The 19,767-nt window shown below is 33.5% G+C and overlaps 1 protein-coding gene across 2 annotated transcripts in view; it reads right to left on the bottom strand.

Moving 5' to 3' along the window:
- LOC123565983 (furin-like protease kpc-1) overlaps window positions 1–19,767 on the bottom strand; it is an 85,222-nt gene that overhangs the window by 32,269 nt on the left and 33,186 nt on the right. Inside the window, exons 4-8 of one of the 2 annotated variants that reach the window (XM_045359742.2) lie at window positions 19,553–19,687; window positions 11,598–11,674; window positions 9,128–9,216; window positions 4,605–4,777; window positions 3,874–4,086 (exon numbers count right to left, since the gene is read on the bottom strand). In XM_045359742.2, the coding sequence (XP_045215677.2) occupies window positions 3,874–4,086; window positions 4,605–4,777; window positions 9,128–9,216; window positions 11,598–11,674; window positions 19,553–19,687 (687 nt within the window). Of the gene's footprint in view, window positions 1–3,315; window positions 3,529–3,873; window positions 4,087–4,604; window positions 4,778–9,127; window positions 9,217–11,597; window positions 11,675–19,552; window positions 19,688–19,767 lie in introns of both variants that reach the window. The other variant, XM_045359743.2, reaches the window with a different exon arrangement.

The raw sequence follows: 19,767 nt of genomic DNA, 5'->3' as shown, positions 1-19,767 counted from the left end.
GGTTTTACAGTAATGTCAAGTTTCATTGCAGAAGTTTTAAAGTTATTGTCCTGACAAAAATGTGTGATAGACAGGGGGACAGACAGACAGAAAGACAGCATTACTGTATCCCCCTCTTGCTTTCGTGGTGGGGAATAATAATCTTATGGTTATATACATATAGCTTTTTGCAGTATTTCTGATTTGCTGTTACATCTAAAGCTAGATTTCTGATTTGCAGGTACAAGAAAAGCAATGCTTTTGATATAATCTTACACACTAAATACAATAAAATATACTACAATATATGAGAATCTAATTAAAGACTGTTGCATATTAAAGCAAGACTTTAATTAGATAGCTCAGTTTCTTTGCTTACTGTCCAAACTGGATAAGTTTCTGCATATTTTAAGTTAGCTATAAATGATAGCATTACAATAATAAGCAATATTACTGTATACCTATAAATGTACTAGTCCTATAAATATTGTGTAAACAATACAACTTTTATATCAGAAATATATATGAACTGACAGAAAACAAAATCTGTATTGCACTAGTTGGAAATCTGATTCTGTATCAAGCCTGTGTGTGGACTACTTTCATTAATATTCATGACCCAGCACATAAATAGTTCTTTGTTTCAAAAGAGTTTATTGTCAATTTAGTTCAGATAGAAACAAAAATATACATGCAGCTATATGATAAAGAGGTTATCATAACAGTAATTTGATCTTGGATATATTTGGCTTCAGTGGATTTAAACTGCATATATATCTGGTCCTCTTTACCACTCTACCTGGTATTTTTCCAGAAAAGGCTTTATCTTAAAACATTTAAATGATACTAAACAAAGAACTAAACTGGTATTGGATCACCTGTAAAACAAAACGATTAATACCACTACAATCAGAAAAGTTCTTCAAATTAAACAGCACTACAACAAACACAATAGTTATGTACTAATTTATATATAACTGACTAATTCTTTGCTAAAAATTACACGGTTCATTGAATTTTTTTGAAACTGAAGTCTATATTTGGAAAATATGCCTCAACAGTTATCAGTTGCATGCTTTATTTCATTCTGAATTAAAGATAAAAAGCAACAACACAATTTATCATATAAAACTGAATCCATTATCAGAGAATAAAAACAACCATTCCACTCTTCCTATATACTTTATAACACACAGACTAAGATTTCCTTTCACCTTTCCACTTCAGAATGCCAAACACAGCAAACACACAGTCACCCTTATTCGAGAAAAAGTCCGTACTTTCCATTCAAATGGAATAAATAACATGCAGCAGAGTGCTTATCCCTGTCTCACACCTTTGCTTATACCAAACAAAAGGGAAAAACACACACACTAGAATTTCAAATATCAGCAGTTTCAAACCAAACCACCATAAAATGTAAGAAAAAAAGAGAGAAGAAAATCTTTTAGAATTATTGAAAGCTTTACTGGCTGCTGAAACTGGAGGTTGTAACTGGTCAATATGTATACAGGCATGTCAAAAGACACAATGTTATGTTAATGCACTTGTGAATACTGTCTAGCTTGCAGCACTTGTAAACAAAGACTCTGTTTCTAGCATAATATTATACTTTCTCCAAAAGTGAATTAAAACCTTTTTATTTTCATTTACTTATAGATAAAGCAAAGGGTAGTCACTCAAGTGGAATTACTCTGCTAATCATTAATTTGCAATCTAAATAAAATTCTAACATGAAAGTGCTGTCAAATCAGCAGTAGTGAAAGGTAAGTGACTGCTAAACTTGTTCATTAGGTTGAAAATGAAACAACAGTTACTTAGATGTTACAATATTCTGTTTGTCTCATATAACTGTAATGTTCTTTTTTTCTAACAATATTTCGTTTAATATATAATCAGGTTTGTCAGAATTTTGTATCAGAATCAATTCTTCATCAGGACAAGTACCTGACAACTTTCACTCCCGATTTATCGTAGGACACCGAATGTCTTAAGTCATATTGGTCACTGCGAACTGTGCCAACAAACTTGCAATCTTTGTAGCGGTGCTCTCGAGCTCACCTTGCTGAGCTAAGAGATAGACAGGCATGTCATTTCTAACCTCATTGTCCATATACAGGCAGTACTATGTCTGTATCGTGTAAAAAGTTTCATACTTTAAATAGTAATTTTTCAAATAGAAAATGAGTTTATTTTCATGTCAATTATACTGAGTCAATTTCTTAATTACTGGGTAAGTATCCTACTCAACCACGTCTTTCAAATGCTATCTTTTTAAGGTTCTTGAACAATTTAGTCGGGTTAAGACACTGTAAAAGTCTATTATAAATGTGATGTAACTGCTTTAGAGCTTCTAAAGCAGAACAACAATTTTGTATGAGAGATCGCGAATCTACACCTTAACTAACCTGGAAGTATAATATCTCATACTTCAAGAAAACAATCAAACATTCATATTTACAATGCAGATGGCAGAAAGATACAGAGATCTGTCAGCACTGAGAATCCTGGTAGAGATGGATACAGTATTCAGAAAATGTTGTCAAGCAGTAGACAGTTAGCCCTGTTGATATAACACTAAATCACTGTAACACTGTTGCTCTCAGGGGAAATTAAATAATCACAAACCTAATATTTACCTGACTTTGTTAGCAGATATTTTCTCATCAATTTGAAAGGTGTTGTTAAAAGATTAAGTATATGAACTGCAGAATTTGATTACAGTTTTTAGAAATGTTTATAAACTGATTATATCAAGTATTATGCATCAAGCAGATATCATGTCTGATTACATGTCAAGAAACACAGAAAGTTTTATAGCTAAGAAATCAAAATGCAACTTTACATTTGGAAAATTCATTTATTTACATTAATACGCTTTAAGTTTCTTTCCTAACAGAATTTCAGTGAACTTTGCAACTAACCTCAAAGCTTCCTGAAATTTGATTTTTTTTTTACAAAAATTCGAAACACTACTTTTCAAACAAAAAAAATCAACACTCGATGACATTGCACTATTATGTAAGCACTAAATTCTACTATTTAAACTAACTGAAAAAAAATTTCTACATAATCACTAATTATAAAACAAAATTAATATATGCTATTTTCTATAACGTATACCACTGGATAAGGTAGGTAAATTGCTGCTTTGTGAGTTAGGTGAAAATAGTTTGGTTTGTGTTAGGAAAGTGATTTGAAAAGGTTAGGTAACTGTTGTGAGAATGTTACGTTGTATAAAAGATTATAAAACAGCAAAAGGAAACAGTTTAGAGAGCAGATTTATAGCAACTGTGAGACCCACAACCTGCCGATAGTGCAGGGTTTCCAACTTACGATCTTCTTTTCTGCACCCCCACCACTTGAAAATGTGGTGGCGAGAGTTGAGGCACATTCTTCGAGATAAAATGGTTTAGTTATACGCTGAGAGACACCGCTTATACTCAGCGTGTAAATGCTATTTGTATAACCATCGCAACTACAGCTATCATGTTGCCGCCCACCATTGCCGCTTGCCCAAACAAATATTGCACCTTTGCCATTACGACCCTGTTGGATATGAAACAGGAGTACAATGATTTATGACAAGTATACTTTTCAGACAATACAGTTACTGACTTACTGAGGTTTAGCATTTAAGAATTCACAGTTTTTTTTCCAATTTTATTCTTTGGCAAAGCAAACAATTGCAATATGCCAACTTTTTTTTTTTTGGAAGAAAGAGAAAAATGTATCAAAATCAGCAGACACACTATATTATAGTGAATGTCTTTCAGAAGATTTTTATCCTTTCTTCCAAGGACCATCAGATACTGTGATTTCTAAATTGCCAATCACCAGTAAGTCAGTAAGCATGAAATTAAAACACTTATAGCATGCCGCCTCTACACTTACAATCTGTTTCTCGCTGTAGGTTCCACTACTGTACGTGGTGGCGAGCGTTGACGAGCACTCCTCCAGGTACCAAGGCTTCTTGCCATGCTGGGAAATACTACTAATTGACAGGGTAAATATGCTATTTGTGTAACCATCACAGTTACAACTATCTTTCTGGTTACCACCATTCCCCGACGCCCACACAAATATTGATCCCTTGCCATTGCGTCCCTAAAATTTTTGTACACTCAAAGCATCATAATATTATTACAATCATATTATTAACCATTACCCTGCTAAATTTATATAATGAACTTGTCCATCTTTCAATTTGGGCAGTACCATTAACTGTTAAAAGGGGTGCATATCAAAATGGCGAACAGTGCAGGTCATGATCAGACTGGACGGATGTGCAGGCTGATCATGATCTGCACTGGTCGCAAAAGCAAAATCAATCATGTCCAGCATGAAAACGGGTAAATTCATTTGTGTTTGGAAGTAACCAAATTTGTCCCCACATATAACAGAACTGGATGTTGAATGACTTCAGATATATTATCTCTGGTTGTCATGTATATTTTGTGCCATATACTGTACAAACAGCCTTGTACTCCTTACAGTGCAAATTTTGTTGCCAAATAATGAAGAGAAATCTCGCATATGTAAAGATTTTCTTTGTTTATGCAAATAAGAAAAACTTGACTTCCTTATTAATCAAAGATGGGACCAAAACATTTAAATATTTATACCAATCTGACACCGTCTAGAAAAGCCTTCTTAGCGAGCTGACCAGGACCATCAACAACTCGACCATCATCGTCTGGTCCCCAGCTTGCCGAGTAGATATCTATATGACTACGATTGTGACTAAGAGATGTGGCTTCAACAGCATCGTAAACGTCACCATCTAACATACGCACACCTGAAATACAGTTAAATAATAAATTACTGTCTGGAAGTTTGCTGTTTTCCTGCACTACAGACTAACTTAATAGGTGACATAATTATTCAATTATTTTGAAACTGAAACAGTACTTTCATAATGTCTTAGTTAATGCAGTTATAAAGTGCAATACTCTGACTGAAATACCTGATTTGCATGTATATTCTTTAAAAACAATGTTTGGTATTCTGTAATATATAGCTGTTAATCAAGCAGTGTTGTCATCATATAAAACAGAAGGATATAAGCTTACTTTCTAGTTCAAACAAACATATCAATTTAACTTATGATTTTTGATAATTTATAGGCAGTTACTCTCTGTCTTTTTGGTCATGCTGCTTTAAGGTTTAATTTTGTGTGAGTAGAGGCAACAGATACTTGGAATACTTCGATGCCCTCATTTCAGTGACAATTTAGAAAAGGTATGTTTTCCCCTCAATGTTAACATATTTTGTTATTGTATATGTAACAATCTCAGTCATGTCAAATGTCACAGTACATGATGTCAACCTAAATTTAACCATTTGGACATGTGAAAGTATGTTAAGTACAAGAAATCTTCTGTTCTGACGTGCCAAGCAGACCGGTGGACAAAAAAAACAACAATCCTGCTCATTGCTAATAGTAGCTAATAAAAGTAATTATTTGTATTAATGTTGAGTAGGAGATATATTACATAAAATTCCCCTTTCAATAAATGCGACCTTCCTCTACCCAAAATCCACTGACCCCAGCCCCCTATGTCGAGTTACAGTCCTGTATTTACTTTGGTGTAACAATTACAAAATATATGTTGTTTCAAAATTTGATGCAAAAATGATGATAAAATATATTCTCGGTCTTCCGCATTAATACAAAAAAAAAATCACACACAAATTACAAAGATTATCCAATCATTTACAATCTGGAAAATCTCTCTCTATCTCTATCATACAGATCTGACATTTTTTCCTTGTTTGTACAATTCATTCACTTCCTTGTTTACTTTCCACTGAGGTAAATAAAGAATTACAGTTAAGGTAGTTCTGCACGTTTGGATCAAATATTTTTCTACAATGTAGAATTTGATTAAACCTTAATTTTTCAAAACTTCAGAATGTACTTAAAAAATTCAGCAATAAAAAAGAATATAAGGGTCGTGTGCTTGATTTTTTGCTAGACTGATTTGAAAAAGTTGGACCTCACGCAATTTTTCATAATGCCACTATGGGAGTCTATGGGAAAATCATAACTTTCATAGCGTTTTCACGAATAGAATTTTTTCTACCATGTAGATTTTAATGAAACTTCTCACAGATGTAAACATATTAGCCTATGAATTGGTGAAATAAAATGTATAGGTCCGTGTGCTTATTGTCGAGATATTTGACCATGATTAAAGGGAATTGCACATTTCATGCTAAAATCAAGACATTATTTTGAATTATTGAGCGTGTCAGATGTTTTAAAATCATATTTTAACTTTAGAAATACAGTAGCAGTACCAATGTAATAAATTTACTGACATGTTGCCATTTATTCATAAAATGATTTTTATTTTCGTACGCCAAATCCAGGCTTTATTCTACGTTTTCCGGATAAGTGACGTTAGGCCATCACTTCCGGTTTATCAAAAGTGCAGAACTACCTTAAATAGTGCTTCATAATAAGTATAATAGTATAATCTAATAGGCAATATGTAATTGTATTACACAGTGTTTTATCAACTGTCTATTTAGTTTTTGCTAAATCTTAAAAGGATTGTGAAGAAAATGTTTAAAAATGTACTATGTTCATCCACAATATAATACATTTCATCATGTTATAATAATTTAATGTATCAGAATCCTTAATTTAATGTATTAAAATCCTTAATTTAATGTATTAGAATCCTTAATTTAATGTATTAGGCTTGACTTAATATATGAAAGCACTGTGTACACAGAGGTGCATCACAATTGTATGTTTTCTAGTAAAAAATTTAGTTGGCATTACATACTCATACTATGTTTTGTTACACATTTTAGAGTGAAGTGTTTTAGGCCTAACACACAGTATTGTGTTGTGCCAACAAACATGGTAATTTTTTGTTTACATATATACAGTTTGTATTTTCAAATGTGAAATTTGAGCATAATACTTCTTTAAACTACTTCAGGCATTCAATAACATGATGCTGTCCCAAGTCTACGTTTAGCAGCTTTAAAATCAATTTGAAACTTAACCAATCTGATTGGCTGCCTCTATGCTCAACTCTGAAATTGACCAATGGTAACATCAAAATCTTAGGTTGGTCTGATACTCAGTTTTTCAACCTTATTACCTGCTCTAAGCAGTGGTTGATTTCAATAATAATTTTTTGAAAAGAAATTACATTTCACATGGTTTTCCTGCTGTCACTGTTTCTTGTAAGGAAAATGTCATGCAGTTATCAGTTACAATAAAAGAAGTGCACTTGTAAGAAATCAAGAACTCCATTAAATTTTCTAAACTCTGTTACAAAACTGAAAATACTTGAAAAAACTATAAACCAAACCATACTTAATCATACCAAAAAAATAAAATGAAAAAGTGAAAAAAAAAAATATATAAAAACTTTAAGTGATATAAGGAAGCTCTTGAGAAATTGTGACAAAAAAAGATCAAGACTAAAAAGCTGAATCAGTTATCTTTCATTACTGGCCTGCAAACAGGCAAACTATACTGTCACGTAAGGAAGTATAACTGTATTACAGTATTATCAGTTTTTACATCCACATAATAAAGCATAACAAATTTTTTCTCTCCATTTTGTCAATAATACTGACAACTTCAGGCAAAATTTCATAGTTTAATCTCTATGATAAACTTGTTCTGCAAAACCACAATAGAATACTCAATATACTCCCCAGTTTTAATAAGGATATCATCATTTACCAACAATATAATTCTATAGTTTCCACAACTGTTCACAAAACAATAATTCCATTGTGTTATGACAGAATATACTGTTAAAGCACAAGAGCTTAGAAATTGAGAAAAACCTCATTTCCCTTTGTCATTAAATGCATCTCAAATAAGAGTACATGCTATTACAATAATGCAAAACTATGAAAGTTTTAGTGTTTTACATAATTATGGTACTAAATGCTATATTTTAAACAACAACAAATCAAGTGCAGAAAATTATGTTGATTTAGTAAAGCAAGGCAATGGTAGTTCTTTCTAATTAACACTTTATTCATACTACTAGAAAAAAAGATGTTTCTATAATTACATTTCTGCAATGTAAATGAACTTACAAGCCTCTGTCAATAATATTGTATTAAATTAGGTACACGAGACAAACACGAGGTGTGTGCCATAAAAAGAGGAATAAAACTTGTTTCAGCATAATATCTGGTATGATTTATGGTGACTTATAATCTAATAGAAAAAAATCTTCTATATTGTCATGACTATTCTCAAGCATTTTGAGCCCAGATGTTTTTCTTCGAAGGCAAATTTTATCAAGTGTTGTGGGATCTGATAATGTAAAATTCATACAGTTTAGAACTATTTACGTCACAGAAGAGTTACCTTTCACCGACTTCAGCACCAAAATTTCAGAGTAAATATTGCCCTTCAGCATAAAAACATATCCAAATAAAGATTATAAAACTGAGGTTGTCTGCTACCAAGTTTCCAACAGAAAACCATGTTGAATAAAATTTGAATCTTTAAATACCATGTCTAGTAATTTCTTCTATTTTACATTATCAAGTAGTAAGAGAAACAGTTGTAACCAGAATACAGACTTCATGTTATAGTGAAGCAAAATATTCCAAGTCTGAAACAACTTTGAAAATACAAAAAAATCAAGGTGTTATACTAAACTTGAACCTTCCTTCTAATTTGCAAACTATTAGGAAACTATTTGCTACTGAGATTGTTTTCCTTATACTTTCTGCCAGTAACATTACATAGCACTTTCCTAAATGCAGGATAAAATCCTGGTCAATTTAAACACGAGGGAGAGGGAGAAGAGGGTGTTTGTTTGTTTGTTTGTTTTGGGTTTAACGCTGTTTTTCAACAGTATTTCAGTCATGTAACGGCGGGCAGTTAACCTAACCAGTGTTCCTGGATTCTGTACCAGTATAAACCTGTTCTCCGCAAGTAACTGCCAACTTCCCCACATGAATCAGAGGTGGAGGACTAATGATTTCCGACACAGTGTCGTTTATCAAATAGTCACGGAAAACATATGCCCCGCCCGAGGATCGAAGTCACGACCCAGCGATCCATAGACCATCGCTCTTACCTACTGAGCTAAGCGGGCGGGTAGAAGAGGGTGTATTCAAAGAGATATTTTGAGTATGATGATATAATTACCTCCTATTTTAGAGTTGTAAGCCACTCCCACTACACATTTGGTATTGTTTGCTTTGGCAGAGACCTCACCAGCACATCTGGTCCCGTGTCTGTAATACAAAAAATAAACTTATTATATCTATTGCATTAATATTCTATATCGCTCTGAAAAACATATTTGCCAACTTTATGCTGATCTAGTTTACACTGTTTGTGAAGAAAGTTTGAACCTCATTTTGATAGCAAATCAGATCAAGTTTTGAGAAGGTACTTCTTAGTCATGTGTCACATAGGGAGGCACTTCTGAGTCATGTGTTACATAGGGAGGTACTTATGAGTCATGTGTCACATAGGGAGGCACTTCTGAGTCATGTGTTACATAGGGAGGTACTTATGAGTCATGTGTCACATAGGGAGGTACTTATGAGTCATGTGTTACATGGGGAGGTACTTCTGAGTCATGTGTTACATAGGGAGGTACTTATGAGTCATGTGTCACAAGGGGAGGTACTTATGAGTCATGTGTTACATGGGGAGGTACTTCCAAGTCATGTGTTACATAGAGAGGTACTTATGAGTCATGTGTCACATAGGGAGGTACTTCTGAGTCATGTGTTACATAGGGAGGTACTTATGAGTCATGTGTTACATGGGGATGTACTTCTGAGCCATGAGTCACATGGGGTGGTAATGTCTGAATCACGTGTTACATGGGGAGTTAAAGTCCGAGTCATGTGTTACAAGGGGAGGTTCTTCTGAGTCATGTGTCAAATCGGGCGATACCTTTGAGTCCTGTGTCATATGGGGTGGTACTTCTGAGTCATGTGTCACATGGGGAGGTAATGTTTGAGTCATGTGTCACATGGGGTGGTACCTCTGAGTCATGTGTTACATGAGGAGGTACTTCTGAGCCATGTGTCACATGGGGAGGTATCTTTTAGTCATGTGTCACATGTATGCATAGGTACCTCTGAGTCATATGTCACATGTATGCGAAGGTACCTCTGAGCCTTGAGTCAACACACAGAGGTACCTCTGAGCCATGTGTCACATGAGAAGGTACCTCTGAGCCATGTATCACATGCAATGGTACCATTGAGCCATATACATGTCACATGAGAAAGTACCTCTGAGCCAATATATGGTATGATCAGAACACAGCTACCACCTCCATTGTGAGGAGAAAAAGCCTGTGTACTTAAATTCAGGATGGCATCAAGAATATACACTTTAATCGGATAAAATAGGTTATCATCTTCAATATTAAACATAATGTAAGTACAGTCAAAAAGCTCATTAATAATAATAATAATAATAATAATAAAGACTTTATTTAAAGAGGCAACACAGTCATTCAACATAATAAAAATTTAGTCTGAAGGCTTCATATTTACAGTGACTTCTAATTACAAAAAACTCTTGCATCTTTATAGAAAATTTTAGATTTTATCTGAGACCTTACTTTCAGAATTAAAGTCTTAGCGATGGTGACCTACTTTAGACATAACAGATATGTAACAAACATAAAAAAGAAACTAAAAACAGTGTCAACACTTGACCTATTTGAACCACTTTCAGCATGTATATTTTTCATGAGGCACTTCTGGATAGTTTTTGCTATCAGTTTTCCACTAAATATTCTCTATATAAATGTATAACATCCAACAACAATAGGAAATTAGAGTCATAGAAACATGGCTCTGATTAATAATTCATTTAATATATTTATTTCCCTCTAGCTTACTGCATGTAACAGTATATCAAATTAACACATATTCCATTGCATCAGTACTACTCCAGCATGATAAAATGAACATAGCATGTTTATATTATTGTTTGATTGTTATGGTTCACATGCATCTTTGAACTCAAAAAGGTTGTCAATGATAGAAGTTAGGTGCATACTGTAATGTTATACAAAAATATTTTCTGTATTGAAACATTTTAATGAAGAAAAATCATAATTATCAAACATGTTATCGTTTGAGTTATCGTGCGGGATTTATATATAGCTGTTCATGATGACAGCAACAAAAACATCTGTTGTTTGAAGCAATTATGTTATATGTAAGTGATAAATATTTAATACATAAATAATCCAAATATTTAAACTATCAGAATTTTGGGCTTCAAGCACTTGTGACAGATATGTTGCAATGACAACATGTAACAAAATATCATGTTACAGCTACACAAAAGTCAATGCATTTAACTGTTACTCTTTTGGTGAATATTAACAATAATCAGAAAATACAGATTTTATTATATAATTTGCAAACATTGTACACAAACATCTTGTCTTTGAGTGAAACTGAAACTAGAATAGAGACTATATTGGTTTCTTTTTCATATATGAGCAAATAAGTATGTACATTTCTTCACCACCTTTTCATGGTGCTAAATGTATTCACAGTTTTAAATTATACTTCAGAATCTGTGAATTATCATTGAATTATCATTGCTGATAAAGACTGAATTTAGAAATTCTTACCTATTCTCGTTTGTGTAGTCATATCTTGGCATAGGGTCTGGGTCATGCCCATTTACATCATAACTTGCATAAGGATCCTGAAATTAGATCAAACATTTCAATATAGATTAAAATGTAAACTACTAGCAATAACCTTGTAAATGTAACAAGAGCTTGTAGAACACGAAATGCCCCCTTGATGCATTCAGTAATTGCACAAGGAACAGAAATTATTTGGTCACTTGCACAAAAGTTCTACTGTTCTGGGTCAAATGTGACCTTGACCTTTGACCTATTGACCTCAAAATCAATAAAGTTTCGTGATCCTAGGCCCAAGCATTCTCAAGTTATCGTCCAAAAACGATTAAACTGTTCCAGGTCACTATGACCTTGACCTCTGACCTACTGATCTCAAAATCAATAGGGGTCATCTGCTGGTTATGACCAACCTCCCTATCAACTTTCATGATCCTAGGCCCAAACGTTCTTTAGTTATCATCCGGAAGCGGACTGGTCTACAGACCGACCGACACCTGCAAAACAATATACCCCTCCTTCTTCGAAGGGGGCCATAAAAATGACCAGTGTCTTAACTTTGTTCAATTCTGCTGTCACTGTAAGAACTAAACCTGAAATAGAAATATTTTGTATACACTTTCTACCACCTTCTACAAAGTTAAAAAAAAGAAGTCATAATTTAAACAAAAAAACAGCTAGAGTTATGTGACTTGCCCCAAGGGTCATCTCATGATGCCAAAGATGTAAAATTTTAAAGCATTTGGCCAAATAGTTTTTGAGAAACCTGCTTCAATTATGCAAATTTTAACCATAATTTCTAAGTTAAGAATTGGCATAACTTTGACAAAATAACAGTTAGAGTTATATAACTTGTCCTGTGAGATCATTTCATGATGCAAAATATATGAGCATTTGGCCTAGACATGATGTTTGGCCTAAGACATAATGTTTCAGAGAAACTGGCTTATACTCAAAAATTTGTGAAGTGGACATCAATGATCCAGACACCAATGGAAGGGTTGCAACAAAATCTCTTCTATTTGAAAAATTTCAAATATTTAAGTTATAAATGATCTTACATGTATGCCTACGCCATGCAAGTCTTTTCCTAATCCTGCAGACAGCACAGAAAGGGGACTTGTTAATGCTAGGTTTCTTGTTCCTGCTGTCTAGCGCAGGCTGTGAAAACCCTGTTCTACATAAACAGGCATCTTAGATCCTTATAATCAGGGACAACAGCTTAACAATATTTCCTCATACTATCCCATATGTAAAATATCTGTTTGAGGCATATTTGTGAGACTGACAAATTGCTAATGTTACAAAATGGTAACAATAACCTACTTCGGAGATATACAGTTATATTTTAAGGTTTCCATTAATTACTTCATAGCAGTCCTTGATCTTAGCACAAAAACATTTTCTTCTTTCGCAATAAAACTGGATCTACTGCCAAAAATGCTGAAGCAATATACATGACTTTGAAATGTAAAAATAAAAGATCTTGTTGTTTGATAATTCTTGTTATACATGCTGTGTTTTGCTAGAACAAAAACATTTTAAGAGGGAACTCCTTACGTTACAATCCATTAAAGTGTTATATCTTATCTCATAAAGCATTTATAGTTTTATTACTATGTTTCTCATGCATGTAAAACTAACTCTGCTCAGCATTATAAAGACAATGGATCTAAATTAGCCGAACTTATTAAAGGAGCTTGTTAGAACGAAATCTTGGACAAGTGTTTTACAAGTGATATTTCTCTATAACTATTTCCTGTTCATGTAGGTCATCGACACTCTGGTAGAAATACAATATTATCATATATGTCATCTGAAACATTTACACCAATGGAACTTTCAGTTTTTCTGGTCTGTCAAGGAAATGACTGTATAACATGTTGGGCTGTTATTGTTAAAACTTACAATTACAGAATATCACAGTGTCACTAATGCAGTCACTTAAAGTGCCAAACTTATTAAAGGAGCTTGTTAGAATGAATCTTGGACAAGTGTTTTACAAGTGATATTTCTCTATAACTTTTTCCTGTTCATGTAGGTCATCGACACTCTGGTAGAAATACAATATTATCATATATGTCATCTGAAACATTTACACCAATGGAACTTTCAGTTTTTCTGGTCTGTCAAGGAAATGACTGTATAACATGTTGTGCTGTTATTGTTAAAGGTCCAATACTAAGGAAAGTGAACATTTTAATTTCTTTTAAAAAGCACAGAAACTATTTCATTTTATTGGAAAATGAAAGTTGGTATGTAGAAATTCGAAATAAATCGCAGTATATGTACAATTATTTTTCTATGAAGTATGAAGAAAGTTAAAAAGACCTGGGGGGTCATTCTGTCGATTCATTGAAATTTCAACATAATACACATACATTTCTTTGAGTTCTAAAGACCTTCTGTAAATTTTGACCTGCCAATCTTCATTATTTAGTGTCTTGCAGAAGTCTATGCACTGGCTATGAAAAAAATTGCCAACTCACTTTCCCTTAGTAATGGACCTTTAAGCTTTCAATTACAGAATACCGCAGTGTCACTAATGCAGCCACTTAAAGTGCATAAAGAAACATAAGATTCATACTGAAAGTGATTGCTTATCTTGAAATTTGACTATTTAAATAACCGAGGTGGCTTCTTGAGCAGATTTGACACAATGACTGCTTTTAAGGTACTGGTGTAAGAGTCCCCAGTGGAGAAAAATCCAACCGGCTGATTTCTTCCCGGGGGAAAAAAACACTAGTTAATTCTTTCCCCGGGGAAAAAATCAACCTTTTTTTTCTCCCTCTAATTAGTTTATTCCCCACTCCCTAGTTTTTGTGCACAAACAATATAATACACAAAGATCCTTTCAGGGTTTCAGGAAGAAATGCTGCTCTCATTGTAAGATATAAATGGTTAATTAGCATAATTGGGTGGACAGTAAGTTTCAGCTGTGACAAAATGCTGAAAAAGTGACACCTTTATGTTGTTCAAATGCAAAGGAACAAAAACAAAGTAACAAACCCACAAAATACATTAACATTCTGACAGTTCAAAAACATTTTAACATAATGTTTCCAGATTTTTATTTACTTTTCGGCATATAAAAAATCCTGATAGGGTTGTCTCAATTTCTCTTAAATACCCTAGAAATAGTTTTGAAACAGTGAGGCTTTAATCCACTATCCATTAAGATAAGTAAGTATATCTCTTTCATACTGAACTTATTAATAAAGTTTAATAAAATAATAAAACAATAACTTCAATATAGAATTTTACGACACAAATGTAATAATTATCTTTTGATCGTATGTTAGTTTTTTTGGCTGGACTTGTCAAAATTTCTTCTTTCCTTACATTATTATAGACAAAGTCAACTTACATAAAACAATGTCAACATGAAATGTTACTAGGTAAGTTAAATACCAAATTCATGTTATGGCTTTACTGTCAAATATGTGATAATGAAAATTTAAACAATACAGGCATTTTTCATCTAAACTAACAATTAAAGTTCAGCTGACAAAAACATTTTTAAAACTGATCAAAGATAAAACATTACCCCTGGGCTGTCTGTATAATTAACACATTAACTTTGCAAAAATATAAACCAAATCTTTCTTAAAATCTATTAGTAAATTAGAAATGTGTAAAAATTCAACAAACTACCAGTTTTCCCCCACTCTGAGCAAAATGTCCTCAACTTATATACAGGTCTGCGGCTACTTTATGATAATCAGAGCCAAGAAAGACTGGTCAGAATATATAAGAGAAATTATTTTAAATATTTAAAAATATTATCTAGTCTATAGCCAGACTACATAGCTTGCTGCTCTGCAATACAATCAGAGTACCACATAGAACTAGAACTATCATCTAGTCATTCTCTATAAAATATGTTTTTGTTGAATAAAAACAAACAAAAGGCAATACCTCTGAAATTGATGATTAAAGAAAAAGGTACTTAAAATTTATAAAGTGCTACAAACCAAACTATTAAAACTGGCAATGAAAATAATAAACCAAAAACAAATAAAAAGAAATAGCTTAAAATCTTTTTATTGCGACTTCTGTAGCTATTGTGATATATTTAGCTAAGCACATTAGGGTATATAAATCTAGAGGCAGCTCACTGCTGTAATCAAAGCTGAAGGAAATACTATAATTGTAGAGGAAGTGCAGGAAACAGCCAATATTACAGTCTTATATCCCCAGACATTGCATTACCAGAAATTCCTGAAACACTGCAATTACAAGCCCACATACACAGCATGCCTTGCATAATACAACAGCAAGACCTTTTCTGTAATAAACAAGATACTGACCTTAAACACTATTTAAAACTATTTCTTAGATCAAAGCTTTTCTGCAATTTCTTGGCAAACAGAAGCATTCAGCTATTTTTTTCTGCAAATTAGAGTGCGGACAAGATTTGTGACAGACACACAGAGAGACAGACACACACACAGACAGGAGTAAATCAATGTCTACCACACCACTGTGTGGTGGGAGACATAACAATATTCAAAATCTTCATTTTGTATTATATTTTAGAGCTGCCCCGAAAAGACTTTGTGACTGCCATGCGGAATAAAATACGCAGTGAGAAATACGGTAAAATAATTTAATTTCGTGGGCATGAAATTTCGTGGTTTCGGTCAATGGGCAATTTCGTGGGGATATGAATTCGTGGATTTCAACTTCAGAACTTAAAATGGATGGGAATTTTACTTGTTCGTCACAAATGGGATTAAATTTCGTGGATTGACTCAACCACAAAATCAATGAAAATTAGCCCCCGATGAATATTAATGATTTCACAGTTACTGTAACTGAGGTCTAAAACAGCAAGCTTTACTTCTTTATATGCATATGGCACTATAACTATTCAACTGATGTCATCCTTTGTCGACAGAGGTTACCGGTATAGCAAATTCTGTTGGTACTAAAGTTATCTAGGAATTTGGCATCAAGGTTATGTATCTAAGTCTGAGAATCAGACTACCGGTAGTGTCTCCAGCATCTGTTTGGTTGTTTATGGGTACAAAAAAGTAACTTAAATTAATTGTTATCTCCCAATGAATTGGACAAAGTCTCATACTTTTCAAAATGAATTAATACCATGCTTTATTGAAATACTTCAAATCATGTCTAACTCATGGCATGGAAAAAAACACTATACATGTACACGAGTACAAAAGGCCATAAATCTTGTCTTCCTCAAGTAACCTCACTGAAACTTGTAGGGCTGCAGTGAAGATTGCTATTATATGTTCTGTTAAAATATTTCAAATCATGTCTAAAAAAAATGGCTCAAGACAGACACAAAAACAGAATACATCTCTATAATATGTTCTTTATATAACTCAGCAGAACCTTTCTTTTTGGGGGACGAAATCTCAACCTCAGTTGGGACTTCCTTATACACAAGTCAAGGGCATGGTAGATTTACTTTTTTTACATCAATACATAGAGCTATTTCAGCAGCATCAAAATGCTCTAATCTAACAAGACAGTATAATTATTTTATGGCATTTTTTTCTCCAATGCTGTCACATGAATTTAAGGAGAACTGGGGCCTGCTGAACCTTGTAATATAATCCATGGTCTTCTTTAAAAGTTTGGGAAAGATCAGGACAATGTTCAGTCTTTCAGAACATAAGAAATTTATGAATATCTAAATCATTTAAGCAAAATGGCAGACTTTACATTCAAATCACATCTACTTAATTATTAAAAATAATTTCACTAAAGTTTCTGCTAGAAAGAAACCATTTTTTATGGGCGATCTGTGGTTTTGACCATATAAACAGCTATTCACAGGGACTCAAATTCATGGATTTCAAAATTTACACAGAAAATACAATTATATTGAATGGCAAGGTAACACTGTCACACAGGTTACATCCACACTTCAAAATCAAAACATCAAACACTTTACCCCTTTAAATCATATTCACTATCGGTCTGAAACTTTCACATTCTACAATTTTAAAAAGGCAACCCCAAATGCTTGGCCGTAATCAGATTTATAAAAAAAATCTTACAGTATGTTTAAGAACTGAAAGGTGGAGTGGGAGTTAAATAAATTGTTTTTATTTGTTCCCATTATAAAGCAATATAATAACATGAAGGGAAGATCATTTTGGTGCTTCTGTTGCATGTATCATAACAACAAAACAATGTTTCTAGGTGTATAAACTACTCACTCAAATTACTGAAAAACTCAAAAGAAAATTTTTCACCCTTTATCTGTATATAAATTCAATGAAGTTTGTAAAAACTGTCAGAATTCAAATGCAGGTAGATCTTTTTGACTGTGATTTGGTAAATACCTCTGTTGCTCATACCCTTATCTGGCTGATTAAAGCGTTCACTGTATGCCCCTACACTAAAGAGAACTTTAATCATTAACCCTTATCACGCTGGACATGACTGATTCTGCCTTTGTGACCAGTGTAGATCATGATCAGCCTGTACATCCGAGCAGTCTGATCATGATCTACACTGTTTTGCCATTCAATCATTATCGTTTTGGTAAGCACCCCTTTTAACATATAATGGTACTGTCTAAACTGAAAGATGGCCAAGTTCATTATAGAAATTTAGCAGGGTAAGGGTTAATCATTAAAGCAGTATCTTTCTTCTAATATACTACTACAGTTTTATGCCACTAAAAGCAGGAACTGTTAGTCTGACTAATAACCCTTACCATGCTAAATTTCTATAATGGACTGGTCCATCTTCCAATTTTGGCAGTACCATTTATCATTTGAAGGGGTGTTTACTGAAAATTTACTGACTGAATAGCGAACAGTGCAGACCATGATCAGACTGCATGGATGTACAGGCTGATCTTGGTCTACACTGGTCACAAAGGCAGAATCAATCATGTCCAGCATGATAAGGGTTAAGTGAGTAAAATAGGTAGGTGAATCACTGCAATTGTACAGCACATTGTAATCCAAATATCACAGAAAAGAATTAGTGATGTCTTGATTTTTCAAAAAACAAACTTTTAATAAAAATAATTCAACTAAAGTTCAAAATGACTGAAATGGCTGACCCTGTAATGTGCAACCTACAACATCTGCTACGAGTTAAGTGACTCTTTAATTATGTCAAATTATTTTTCAAAAGAATAAAAATTTTTTAGTTTTGTGCTTGACATAGCTTGAGACAAAATTAGAGTATAGGTAAGCCCTAAAAACTATGACTGCATCAGACTGCTTGCTTCTGAAACGAAGATTTAATAGTAAACTTGACTGAAAATTCAGTATAGTAACCCTGGCCCCAGGGCTTCATTTTAGGTGTCAATAATCATATCATGTTGTCTGAAAATGTTCTATACAAATAGAACTAGAGCTGTCACACGAGTGACAAATTATTCCCCCTATAATACAGCCTTGTCACAGAAGTAAGCCAATGTCAAATACACCCTCAAAATCAATAGAGGTCATCTGCTGCTCATGACCAACCTTCCTATCAACATTCATGATCCTAGACCCAAGCTTTCTCAAGTTATCATCCGGAAACAGTTTAACTGTTCTGGGTCACCGTGACCATGACCTCTGAACTACTGATCTCAAAAACCAATAGGGGTCATCTGCTGGTCATGACCAACCTCCCTATCAACTTTCGTGATCCTAGGCCCAAGTGTTCTCAAGTTGTCATCAGGAAACCGTTTAACCTTGACCTTGACCTTTGATATACTGACCTCAAAGTCGAATTTGACCTGTATTTAATGATGTTACACTTGTGGACCAAAATTTATTTAAATCTGTCAAGCCTTTCATCAGTTATTGTCCGAAAACTATGAAAGCCAACTGACTGACGGACTTAATTACGACTGACCGACAAGCTCACTTCTATATACCCACTCAAACTTTGTTTTTGGGGTTATAACAAGATGTAAATATAATCATTCTCGAAGCACTATTTAAATGTTATCTTACGTAATTATCTTTGAGGTCATCATGAGTCCTTTCTATCCCATCATCCAATATTGTGATCACAACATCCTTGCCTGTGACACCTTTAGCCCATGCCCCTTTTACATTCATGTCTGTATGGTTGAGCCCTCCTGCATTCTAAAAAGAAAAAAAAACATAATGGCATTTCACTGAGAAAGGACAATAACTTAGTATCAGACCTGCATAAAAGGACCATG

This window comes from Mercenaria mercenaria, chromosome 8 (genome assembly GCF_021730395.1).
Source record: "Mercenaria mercenaria strain notata chromosome 8, MADL_Memer_1, whole genome shotgun sequence".
NCBI classification, from domain to species: Eukaryota; Metazoa; Mollusca; class Bivalvia; order Venerida; family Veneridae; genus Mercenaria; species Mercenaria mercenaria.
Note: the sequence above shows the minus strand (reverse complement) of the source record. Positions and strands in the feature narration are given on the sequence as shown.